Below are 12,794 nucleotides of genomic sequence, written 5' to 3'. Positions count from 1 at the left end.
ATTCTTTACTTTTTCTGGGTGAAGGAGCATGTCTCTTTCCTTCCCATCCGTACATACCTTCTTTCTTTTTCTTATTTATAGCACTGCTCATGACTTTCAGTTCCATGCTAAAGAACAGCAGAACCAGTGAGTATCCGGGTCACTTTGCCAATCCTAACATACTGCGTCTATAGTCTCCCCATTTCATATATTGTTGTATAGACTCACAATTGTCATGCTGGTCACCTTCATTCCCCTTCTGATCTCACCAGATGCAGCACCCATGGCTGGTCAGAACTATAGCATGGTGACTGAGTTCATCCTTGTGGGATTCTCTAACTTCCCACAGCATCTCCTGCCCACCTTCTTCCTGCTGTACCTGCTCATGTACCTGTTCACGCTGCTGGGGAACCTGCTCATCATGGCCACAGTCTGGAGCGAGCGCAGCCTGCACACGCCCATGTACCTCTTCCTGTGCGCCCTGTCCACCTCCGAGATTCTGTTCACCGTTGCCGTCACCCCTCGCATGCTGGTTGACATGCTCTTCACCCACCGCACCATCACCTGGACGGCCTGTGCCAGCCAGATGTTTTTCTCCTTCACGTTTGGCTTCACCCACTCCTTCCTGCTCATGATCATGGGCTACGACCGCTACGTGGCCATCTGCCACCCCCTGCGCTACAATGTGCTCATGAGCAACCGTAGCTGTGCCCGTCTGGTGTCCTGGACCTGGGCTGGTGGCTCAGTCATGGGGATGATGGTGACCCTGATAGTTTTTCACCTCACCTTCTGTGGGTCTAATGTGATCCACCATTTTCTATGCCATGTGTTTTCCCTCTTGAAATTGGCCTGTGGGAATGAGAATTCCTCTGTCACTTTGGCTGTGATCCTGGTATGTGTCTCAGCTCTGATGGGCTGTTTATTCCTCATCATCCTCTCCTATGTCTTCATCGTGGCCGCCATATTGAGGATCCCCTCTGCTGAGGGCAGGCACAAGACCTTCTCCACATGTGTGTCCCACCTCACGGTGGTCATTGTGCACTACAGCTTTGCCTCCATTATCTACCTCAAGCCCAAGGGCCCCCATTCTATGGACAGTAACACCCTGATGGCCACCACCTATACAGTCTTCACTCCCTTTCTCAGTCCCATCATTTTCAGCCTCAGGAATAAGGAGCTCAAGAATGCCATAAAGAAAAGCTTCCAGAGAAAATTCAGTCCCCTCAGCTCCTAACAGCCAGTTTGGTGGTAAGGAAAATGACAGTAGGGTTGGGGATGATAAAGTCCATCTCCATAAACCTGTTGTAGGGATTCTATATAAGAAAATACTGAGTAAGTATTGTTGAATGCATCTATAGGTGTTGGATACCTGCTAGGTATTTGTTTTTCTCCAATTTGTGTGCCTCCCTCTTGCATAGGATCTAGAGATCATGATCTCCTGTTCAAGACCCCATGTGATGAACTCCATCCCATTACTTCTGTCTACAAATGTGTTATGTACCTGTGGATGAGTTGGGGGGGGGCATCACATGGACGTGTCTGGGCACTGATGCCCATGGTTCTTCTCAAATGGAGAAGGAAGGAAAGACTTTCCCTTAATCACCATAAGGCTGAACAAAAGTATGCATAATAATAAATGCCATCAGCTTTTCTTTCAGGCATGTGTCCAGTGTTTTATATACCCTTTAATATAAAAATGTACAAAAAGTAAATAAACTCTTTCTCTCCAAGAAGTTGGTTGACAGTGTATATAGTTCCTTCTGGGTAGCAGAGGATAGACCCTAAGGGAGTTTTTCTACCTTGATTGGTGTTGAGTGAAGGATGTCAGAATGAGAAGTGAAGGGAAAGAGGGAGGGAGGGAGGGTGGGAGGAAGGGAGGGGAAGAGAGTGAGGGGAGGAGACGGTTCAGTGCTTGGATAAGAACATACGGAATGTTTAAAGGTGTTGCTTATGGAAATCCTTTTCTGTTTTTCCCCACATTACTTTCAATAAAACATCAATTTCTCATTCCTGTGTACTTACATCTATCTGCGGGCTCTGTTGGAGGACACAGTGTTATCTCAAGATGGCACAAAGAAAGGTCAAGGGTGTGGGTACCCCTTTAGGCAGATGAGAAATGTTGGTGAAGGTCACACAACATGTGAAGGAAGGGGTCACATGCAACTTTAGGTCTAACTTCCATGATAGGGTTTGGGAAATCATATGTCTGAGCATCCAGGAGGGGGTCTTCTGTTAATGTAAATTTCTTACTTAAGCTGTGGCCAGATATTTGGGTTGCAGGCAGAAGGTGTTTTATAATAATAAACCAAGGGAGGGCTGTTGCATATGAGTGCCTGCCATTTGCCAAACGTTGTGGAAAGGGTTTCCTATGCATTCACTCTTCTAAGTCTCAAAATAAATCATTATTTCTCCGCATTTAGATATGACCCACTTCTATTATTATTCACAATTTTGAAACACAGAAAATGCAAATCTGATAGAGAATTTGTCCTGGGTTACACCACCTTGAAGGGGGGAAGCAGGAATCGATTACAATGTGCACGTGTGTGCAGTTGGTGAATAGGAACCCGCCTCTCTCAGGTGTCTACAGAGAGAAGTGAGGTCATGACCAGGAGGAGAAGGCTGTCATTAGAAGGAAGAGACCCCTTTTAGGGAAGGAGGGCAGGTGCAGCCCTAGGCACACACCCCTTTCACACAGCCAGAGGGAAACACGGACTCCAGAGGAGTTCATGAGACACTTTTTCTCATGAACACTGACCACGAGAGCTTGGAAAAACCGTCTATGGCAATTTTGGGATTCCTTTCATCATTTTACTCATTATTGGTTTACTAACTAATGCCACCCCTCCCCATCAAGATGTCCTTATCTATGGTGCATCTGGGGACATTGGTATGTTCAGTTCACCAGGGAGAGTTGGAAGTCACTAAGAGGGTGCTGGAATGAGATGTAGATATGTGGGTAGGGCAAGAGCATGTGAGACCATGGTGTCCACTTAGGGAGTTTGTTCCAAGGGCAATGGGGAGCTCTAAATACTCTTAAAATACATACACAAAAGAGCTGTGTGGTATTCCATTATGTGAACATATGCATAGACATTTCCATTTGGGGATCCTACAAATGGTGTTCTTATGACATCGACTACATGTCCTTTAGTGGATTAACACTTATGTGTTGTGTTGAGTCTGTAGCTAGAAGTGTAAAGGCCAAGTCATAGGTGATACTGTGTTCAGGTTGAATAGATGTTGACAAAAAGTTTACCAAAGTGGTTGTACCAAGTAGAAAAAATTTTTAATCAAATTCAAGTTAGTTAACATATAGTGTTTTGGATTCAGGAGTAGAATTTAGTGATTCGTTATTTACATACAACACCCAGCACTCATCCCAGCAAGTGCCCATCTGCCCACCCACCCCCCCTCCAGCATCCTTCAGTTTGTTCTCTGCATTTAGGTCTCTTATGGTTTGCCTCCCTCCCTGTTTTTATCTTATTTTTCCTTTCCTTCCCTTATGTTCATCTGTTTTGTTTCTTAAATTCCGCATATAAGTGAAATCATATGATATTTCTTTTTCTCTGACAGACTTATTTCACTTAGTATAATACAGTAAACCTTGGATTGTGAGCATAATTCGTTCTGGAAACATGCTTGTAATCCAAAGCACTTGTCTATCAAAGCAAATTTCCCTATAAGAAATAATGGAAACTCAGATGATTTGTTCTGCAACCCCAAAATATTTATATAAAAATGATTACAATACTGTAATATAATACAAAATAATAAAGGAAATATAAAATATAAAGAAAAATAAACAAACTAACCTGCACTTACCTTTGAAAACCTTCATGGCTGGTGTGAAGGAGACAAGAGAGAGGAGGGTTATTGTGTTGGACGACTTTCACGATCACTAATGGAATCACTGCTATCTATTGGCTCAGTGGAATCTTTTTCTGCATGGAGGCAATTGTATACACTTGCATGGATGTTGACTACAGCACAGTATTAATAAACTCTTGTCATATATTGTATTTAATGTAAACTGACAATAAGGCAGCAAAGGAAAAGGCCTCAATCTGCAGGCAGCCTGACCTAGAATGAAGCAAAGCATTCCTGAGCTTCCTCTTGTATGGAGAAGCAAAGGACTGTCCACGGGTGCTTTGAAGTGACAAAAAATACACCAGTGCCCATTGTGGGCATCTTCAAACATTCTGAAAAATCACTGATTTCTGCCAAATACTACAGCCTGAGACCGAGCATGGGAGATGATCACCCACAATCCTACAGCAGGAGAGAGAGAGGAACCATTGGCTCAGTTGTGATCATGTGACATCTGGAGTCACATCCCACCCATATTGCAAGACATTGCTCATTTATCAAGTTGCAATTTATTAGAGGGGTGCCTGGGTGGCTCAGTCAGTTAAGCATCCAACTTCGGCTCGGGTCATAATCTCATGGTTCATGAGTTCAAGCCCCACATTGGGCTCTGTACTTATGGCTCAGAGCCCGGAGCCTGCTTCGAATTCTGTGTCTTCTCTTTCTCTGCTCCTCTCCCATTCATGCTGGTCTGTCTCTCTCAAAAATAAACATGATAATTTTTTAATTTATTAGAAATGTTTGCTCGCCTTATAGAGCACTTGCAGAACAAGGTACTCATAGTCAAAGGTTTTACTGTGCACTCTAGTTCCATCCACATTGTTGCAAATAGTAAGATTTCATTCTTTTTCATCGCTATTACTCCAATGTATATATATACAAATCTTCTTTATCCACTCATCAGTCTATGGGCATTTGGACTCTTTCTGTAGTTTGACTGAGGCTGATAGTGCTGCTATAAATTTGGGGTGCATATACCCCTTCGAATCCACATATTTGTATCCTTTGGATAAATACCTACTAGTGCAATTGCTGGGTCATAGGGCAGTTCTATGTTTAATTTTTTGAGGAGCCTCCATATTGTTTTCCACAGTGGCTGCACCAGTTTGCATTCCCGCCAACAACGCAAAAGTGTTCTCCTTTCTCTGCATCCTCACAAACATCTGTTATTTCCTGAGTTGTTAATTCTAGGCATTCTGACAGGTGTGAGGTAGCATTCAAGTGGTACATTTTAAGCCCATGCACCATGGTCAGATTCCTGTTTGTAGGGAGCTCCTCTGGCTGCTGTGAGGGAAGCAGGCTGCTGAGGGCCGGTGGGGTGGGCAGACGCAGGAAGAGATGGGCAGAGGTGCGCGTGGGCATCCTGCACTGGGTCGAGTGGCAGACTGGAGGTTGATTTCAGAGGCAGAATGGACAGTGTTGCTGATTGGACACAGGGACACAGGAAGTGAGCTGTTTCTACACCTAACACTTAAGACCGAATGGGTGAGTTCTTCCCACAACAATGAACAATTCTTCAGCTTCCCAGACACCAACTTGCAGTCCCATAATTCAGTTCACTTCTGACACGAACTACCTGGAGATGCCAGTGACAAGTTTTCAGTGTTCAGGGTACCTGCACTTTTGTCTGGTGGGACTTCACAGTTGGGGTTTCTAAATTCCCCCCTTTCGTTTTGGATACTTTGCTGGAATGACTCACAGAAATCAGGAAAATGCAACACTTACTCTTCCCAGTTTACTATAAAAGACACAAGTCAGGAACAGCCAGGTGAAACAGGTGCATCAGGCAAGGTGTGGAGGAAGGACCGAGGACCTTCCATGCCCTCTCCGGACACGCCACCCTCCTAGCACCTCCACGTGTTCACAAATGGGAAGGTCTCTGATTCCCATTGCTTAGGGAGTTTTTGTGGAGGTTTTGTTACACAGACATGATTGATTAAATCATTGGTCCTTGGAGACTGAATATCAATCCATAGCCCCTCTCCCCACCTGGAAGTCCCAGCTCTCTGATCTCACCTTGGCCATTCAGGGGAGCAGCCTCCCTCCTAGACTATCCAGGGGCCCCCAACCACCACGCATCTCCTTAGCATGCAAAATCCAGTATCATCACTCCTGAGACAAGGGCTTTAGGAGCTGTGTCATGAAGTGGACAAAGACCAAATGTGTTATTATAGCCCAAGGATGCACGTACTAATGGAGATGTTCTGGCTCAGATCACCAGGACAACAGGGATACGGTAGAACTTGACCAGTGGGGGGAGGTGGGGCTATCCAGTGTGACCAGGAGACACTGAAAACTTCTATTGACCAAAGGAAATCAGTCCCCAAGACCCAGCTCTAAATTACCCTTATTCTGGGACACCCTCCAGCTGCCCTGACCCCAGAGCAGAGCTCTGGATTCCCACTGTGGGCTGCACCAGCTCCTGCTTTCCCTCTGACTCTTCCTTGACCCTAAGGGATTGAGGGCATCTACTCCAGCCCTGTTTCCCCCAAGACTGGGAGCTCCTAGTCCTCAGCAGGGACTGGGGCTCTCAGGGCAGCCAGAGACAGCAGGGAGTCTTGGTTGTGTTGGGGAGTTGGAGGAAGGAGTAGGGGCTGCACATCCCCAGAGATCCTCTGATGATCCTCTTGGCCACTCCAGACCCTGAGGAGGCCCTGGGGAACAGCCTGCTGGGAAGCTGCAGCAGGGATAAAGCACACAGCATCAGTTCCAGGAGCCCAGAGGTCTGGCCCCACACTTGCCCCTGTGTGCTGCTGACAGAATAACCCAAGAGAGCGTCTTCTGTCCTCCCCTGCTGGCTACTTCCTGGAAGAGGCAGCCCAGCAAGAGGGGGACCAGGAGGGACAGGGTAGGTGGCAATATTTAGGCAGTTGTGGGGAGCAAGCCCCGGTTGGGGGTGGGAACAGGACTGGGGAGAAAGGTGGTAAGACAGGCTCTTAGCCTTGGGAGCTGGTGGGACTTTTCTCGGGTTGCCCCTGCTGGGTCCTGGGCTCCTCACTCAGCCTAGTGACCTTGGCAGCTTCTAGGTCACTATTGTTGATTGGGACTGATCCTGTCCCCCTGAAATATTTGCACATGCCCGGAGGCCCTTTTGTTGTCACAGCTCATGGGGAGGGAGGGATGCTACCGGCATCTGGAGGGTTGAGGCCAGGGATGCTGCTAATCATACAATCTGGTATTAGTGTGGGGCGTTTGTTCCACTGGTGAACCAATCAGGACACGTTATAGTAACTCCGCCCACATTTACACTAGGGCTCACTGTCTGTGTTGCAGCCTGTGGGTTTGGAGCAGTGGACAGTGGCGTGTATACAGCGTTCCGGCATCCCACAGAATAGTGTCAGGTGCTCTGTTTTTAATGCGCCCAAATGCAATTATGCTGGAGAGTTGAGCTGCCTTTTGCCTCATTCACTCTGTCATTTTACGGCTTCATTTATGCTGCTGTGTGTGCATGGAACTCCTGGCTGGGGCTCCAGGGTTTGCATCCGGCCCGTGGGACCTGCCCCCTTCCCAGTTACGGTTCCCAAGCAGGCTTGTGCATTCCCGCACTACAAGCGGGGCTGCATCCCACGTGCTCCGTCCAGGTAGGTGTGCGCCATGGAGACAGAGGTTCAGGTGCACGTGAAGGTTGCACTTCTCCATCGTCGGTTCTCACCCGCAGGCCGCGGGATGGCTCCCTCCCCGTATAGCTGTGGGCACTGGGCACTTCCTAATCTGGGGAAATGAATAGGTGTACAGGGAAATCTCAGGGTCGTTTTCCCCTTCCCTTTCCTTGTCTTGAAACCATCTGTTCACTTGCCTGTGTAACCCCTTCTGTGGGTTCTCTGCTCATGTCCTGGACTCGTTTCTGTACGGAGTCTCTACTTCTTTTTTTAAATTTTTTTTTAACGTTTATTTATTTTTGAGACAGAGAGAGACAGAGCATGAACGGGCGAGGGTCAGAGAGAGGGAGACACAGAATCTGAAACAGGCTGCAGGCTCTGAGCTGTCAGCACAGAGCCCGACGCGGGGCTCGAACTCACGGACCGCGAGATCATGACCTGAGCCCAAGTCGGCCGCCCAACCGACTGAGCCACCCAGGCGCCCCAAGGAGTCTCTACTTCTTAATGTGCTGGTTTCTTATTTACTCTAGACAGTATTCCCTCATCAATTTTGGAAAATGCAAAGGCTCTTTTCCCAATTTTCCATCTGCCTGTTCATGTATCCTGGATATCCTTTGTTGAACAAAACCTTTGTGGAAGTTTTCATGTCTGTTTCTTTTTCCAAGCAGTTAAAATATATTTAATGAGAATGGCATCAGCACTCATAGAAGATATGCTGATGAAATTCAAATGCTCCTTTGTGTGTGTGTGTGTGTGTGTGTGTATTAATTAATTAATTTATATAGAATGCATACATACATTTCATCTTTTTTTGAAGTTTTTATTTAAATTCCCATTAACATACATGTAATATTAGTTTCAGGTGTACAATACAGCAATTCAGCCCTTCTGTACATCACCCGGTGCTCATCACAGCAAGTGCACTCCTTCATCCCCATCACCTAATTCACCCAGCCCCCCACTCCATGTCCTCTGGTAACCATCAGTTGGTTGTCTATAGTTAAGAGTCTCTTCCTTGGTTTGCCTCTCTCTCTCTGTCTCTCTCCCTCTTCCTCTTCTCAATTTTTTTTTTGTTTCTTAAATTCCACATATGAGTGAAATCATATGCTATTTGTTTTTCTCTGACTGGCTTATTCACTTAGTATAATACCCTTATTATATGGTATTCACTTAGTATAATCCCATCCATGTTGTTGCAAATGGAAAGATTTCAGCCTTTTTTTATGGTTGAGTCATATTCCGCTGTATATATTTTATATATGTATAATCTTATATAGCCATATATAGATATCTCAGGAGTTACAGTGTCTGTCCTTGGAAGTACTGCATGTGTGTGATTAATTCCTAGATATTTCATAACAGAGGTTTTCAAAGTATGATATGAGGGCCCTGGGGTCCCAGAGACACATTCTGGGGGACCACCAAGTCCTCACTCTTCCAGTGAAGGTGAGGATATATTCTCATCATATGCTTCAAATTAAGAACATATTGCCACAGGCTGAACGACGAGGATACCAGCATCATCTTCTATGCCATCTAGCCAGCACTGGACAAATTTGCTAAAATTTAAAACAAAGCCACACTTCTCATTAAATGAGGGGTTTTTTTTATCTTTATTCATTTTTGAGAGAGAGAGAGAGAACCAGAGCACAAGCAGAGGAGGGGCAAAGAGAGAGGAGGAGACACAGAATCTGAAGCAGGCTCCAGGCTCTGAGCTGTCAGCACAGAGCCCAATGCAGGACTCGAACTCACGAACCATGAGATAATGACCTGAGCTGAAGCCAGACACTTAACTGACTGAGCCACCCAGGTGCTCCGTCATTAAATGGGTTTTTAAAATATGGTTACTTTCCTTAGTTTGAACCAAAGGTTGATTATTATTCTTTAAATGTGTCAAGAACTTTGAGATCCTGGGTGGCTCAATCAGTTAAGCATCCAACTCCTGGTTTTGGCTCAGGTCATGATCTCCCGCTTCATGAGTTCTAACCCCTCGTGGGCCTTGCACTGACAGTGTACAGAGCCTACTTGGGATTCTCTTTCTCTCCCTCTCTCTCTCTGCCCCTCCCAACTCATGCTGTCTCTGTCTCTCTCAAAATAGTAAGTAAACTTTAAAAATGTGTTAGAACTAAATATGTTCAAAGAATCTCAGTTTTAATTACTAATATGGTAAGAATGGAGACTTCTAACTCACTCAAACAAAAGCCCTCTGGGGGACTCACGGGTTTTGTTTTTCATAAAGAAATCTTGAGACCAAACTGTTTGAGAGCTGTCTCCTTATAGTTTGTGTCACTATTGACAATGTTGTCTTACTTTTTCCTTAAATTCTATCTGGTGTGTGATTATTATGGGTGCAATTCTATGGGAAACACTATGAGTTTGGGAAGTTGATCTGTCTTCCACAGCATGTGTTCTGTCTTTGCTCAAATATTTTCTGCCTTCATTCTTGTACCTTTCTAGGTAGATGATCACGTCTCTTTCCGTCCAATCCTGATATTCCTTCTTTCTTTATAATTCCTCAAGCACCGCTCCCGGCTTTCATTTCCCTGCTAATGAACAGCAGAGACAGTGAGTAACCTTGGCTTGTTCCTGATGCTAAAATAGTGCATCTATTGCCTCCCACTTCTTGCTAGTTTTGTAGTGTATATTCTTAGTTATCTAAGAAAAGTCCAGTTGATTTCATATTTAGAAGAAACTTCTAAAAAATCTTTAAGATGTGTACATATATCAATCATTATACTGTATATCTAAAATAATACAATATTTTATGATAATTATATATTAATTTTTAAAATAATAAACAGTAATCGAACTTTAGCAATCCAGGATTGCTGTCTGAATTGATATAATTATATGATATTTATTTTAGTTTATTCCTGTGACTGATCACATGATAGGTTTTTAGACACTGAATCATCTTTGTTATTCATGGGATAAATTACGCACCCTCATTCCCTTTCTGATCTCACCAGACGCAGCACCCGTGCCTGGTCAGAACTATAGCATGGTGACTGAGTTCATCCTCGTGGGATTCTCTAACTTCCCACGGCATCTCCTGCCCGCTTTCTTCCTGCTGTACCTGCTCATGTACCTGTTCACGCTGCTGGGGAACCTGCTCATCATGGCCACAGTCTGGAGCGAGCGCAGCCTGCACACGCCCATGTACCTCTTCCTGTGCGCCCTGTCCACCTCCGAGATTCTGTTCACCGTTGCCGTCACCCCTCGCATGCTGGTTGACATGCTCTTCACCCACCGCACCATCACCTGGGCGGCCTGTGCCAGCCAGATGTTTTTCTCCTTCACGTTTGGCTTCACCCACTCCTTCCTGCTCATGATCATGGGCTACGACCGCTACGTGGCCATCTGCCACCCTCTGCGCTACAATGTGCTCATGAGCCCCCGTGGCTGTGCCCACCTTGTGTCTTGGTTCTGGGTTGGTGGCTCAGTCATGGGGATAATGTTGACGCTGATAGTTTTTCACCTCACCTTCTGTGGGTCTAATGTGATCCACCATTTTGCCTGCCACGTGCTTTCCCTTCTAAAGTTGGCCTGTGGGAAGGAGACATCCTCCGTCACCTTGGCTGTGATCCTGGTGTGTGTCTCAGCTCTGATGGGCTGTTTATTCCTCATCGTCCTCTCCTATGTCTTCATCGTGGCCGCCATATTGCGGATCCCCTCTGCTGAAGGCAGGCACAAGACTTTCTCCACATGTGTGTCCCACCTCACTGTGGTCATTGTGCACTACGGCTTTGCCTCCATTATCTACCTCAAGCCCAAGGGCCCCCATTCTATGGACAGTAACACCCTGATGGCCACCACCTATACAGTCTTCACCCCCTTTCTCAGCCCGATCATTTTCAGCCTCAGGAATAAGGAGCTCAAGAATGCCATAAAGAAAAGCTTCCAGAGAAAATTTAGTCCCTTAAGCTCCTGACACTGGAGGAAATATGTTGGTGAGGAAATATGACAGAAGGGCTGGGGATAATAATGTCTCCATAGGACTTTGTAGTGATTCAATATATGAAAATATTGAATAGGTATTGGTGGGTGCATCCATATGTGTGGAGGCATCCTACACCTTTGCTTTTCCTCAATTTGATTGCCCATCTCTTGTATAGGCTCTAGTAAGCATGATCTCATGTTTAAGACCCCATGTGATGAGCCACATCCCATTAACTCTGCTAAGAATGTGTTACCTACCTATTGGCTAGTGAGAGACATGACATGGATGGGTGTCAACACTGATGCCCATTGTTCTTCTTAAATGGAGAAGCAAGAGAAGAATTTCTCCTCCACCACCTTAAGGATAAATCAAAATAGGCATAATAATAAATGCCTCCAGTATCAGGGATTTTCTTATCAGGCACTGTGTCCACTGTTGTATAAGTATTACCTTCTAATTATAACAAATGCCCAAAAGAACATTAAATATTTGTCTCCATGGAGACGGTTGAATGTTTACGGTTCCTCGCTGTGTTTAGAGGGGATAGACCCTAAGGAGGTTTGTATTTTGAGCTGGGTTGAGTGAAGGATGTCGGAATGTTTAGTAGAAGAAAAGAGAGAGATAGAGAAATGGACACAGAAACAGAGACAGAGAGAGAAAGGGGAGAAGATTCAGTGTTTGGGTAAGAACATACAAAAATGTTTAAAGGGTGTTGCTCTCTGACATGTTACGGAAATCTTTTTCCCTTTTGCCCCACAGTACTTCTGGTAAAACATCAGTTTCTCATTCTTGTGTTTACTCAAATCTATCTACGGGCTCTGTTGGAGGACACAGTGCTCTCTCAAGATGGCACAAAGAAAGGTCAAGGGTGTGGGTACCTCCTTTATGCTGATGAGAAATGTTGGTGGGGGGTCACACAACATGTGAGTGAAGAGGTCACACGCAACTTTAGGTGTGTCTGACTCCCATGCTGGGGTTGGGAAACCATGTCTGAAGCTCCAGGAGGGGGCCTTCCATTGGTGTAAATTCTTACTTAAACTGTGGTCAGATATTTGAGCTGCAGTCAGAAGATGTTTTACAATACTAATCTAAGGATGGCTGCCACATATGAGTACCTGCCACTTGCTAAATGCTGTGGGAAGGGTTTCCTATGCACTCACTCTTCTAAGTCTCAAAATAAATTATCCTTTCTCCACATTTAGATATGACCCACATCTATCACTAATCACATTTTTCAAATGTGAAAAATGCAAATCTGTCCCAGGCCACAGCACCATGGAGGCAGGGAGGAGGAATCGATTACAATGTGCATGTGTGTGCAGTTGGTGATCAGGAACCCGCCTCCCTCAGGTGTCTACAGACAGAAGTGAGGTCATGACTAGGAGGAGAAGGCTGTCATTAGAAGGAAG

At 45.4% G+C, this 12,794-nt stretch overlaps 2 protein-coding genes across 2 annotated transcripts; both read left to right on the top strand.

Annotated features, from left to right (window-relative positions):
- Positions 1-262: 262 nt before the first annotated feature.
- Positions 263-1,213, top strand: LOC132676037 (olfactory receptor 10H3-like). Its single transcript, XM_060628212.1, has one exon. The coding sequence runs from the start codon at positions 263-265 to the stop codon at positions 1,211-1,213; it is 951 nt and encodes a 316-aa protein (XP_060484195.1).
- Positions 1,214-10,431: 9,218 nt separating this feature from the next.
- LOC132677276 (olfactory receptor 10H3-like) lies at positions 10,432-11,376 on the top strand. The gene has a single exon (XM_060629148.3). It carries the CDS (start codon positions 10,447-10,449, stop codon positions 11,374-11,376), a length of 930 nt encoding a protein of 309 aa, XP_060485131.3. The 5' UTR covers positions 10,432-10,446.
- Positions 11,377-12,794: the final 1,418 nt, after the last annotated feature.

Source organism: Panthera onca, chromosome A2 (assembly GCF_046562875.1).
Source record: "Panthera onca isolate mPanOnc1 chromosome A2, mPanOnc1 haplotype 2, whole genome shotgun sequence".
Taxonomy (NCBI): domain Eukaryota; kingdom Metazoa; phylum Chordata; class Mammalia; order Carnivora; family Felidae; genus Panthera; species Panthera onca.
This window is presented reverse-complemented; position numbering and strand designations above follow the sequence as displayed.

Bases quoted from the DNA above. Each gene is read 5' to 3' on its own strand.
- LOC132676037 (XM_060628212.1), top strand. From the start codon at position 263: ATGGCTGGTCAGAACTATAGCATGGTGACTGAGTTCATCCTTGTGGGA.
- LOC132677276 (XM_060629148.3), top strand. From the start codon at position 10,447: ATGGTGACTGAGTTCATCCTCGTGGGATTCTCTAACTTCCCACGGCAT.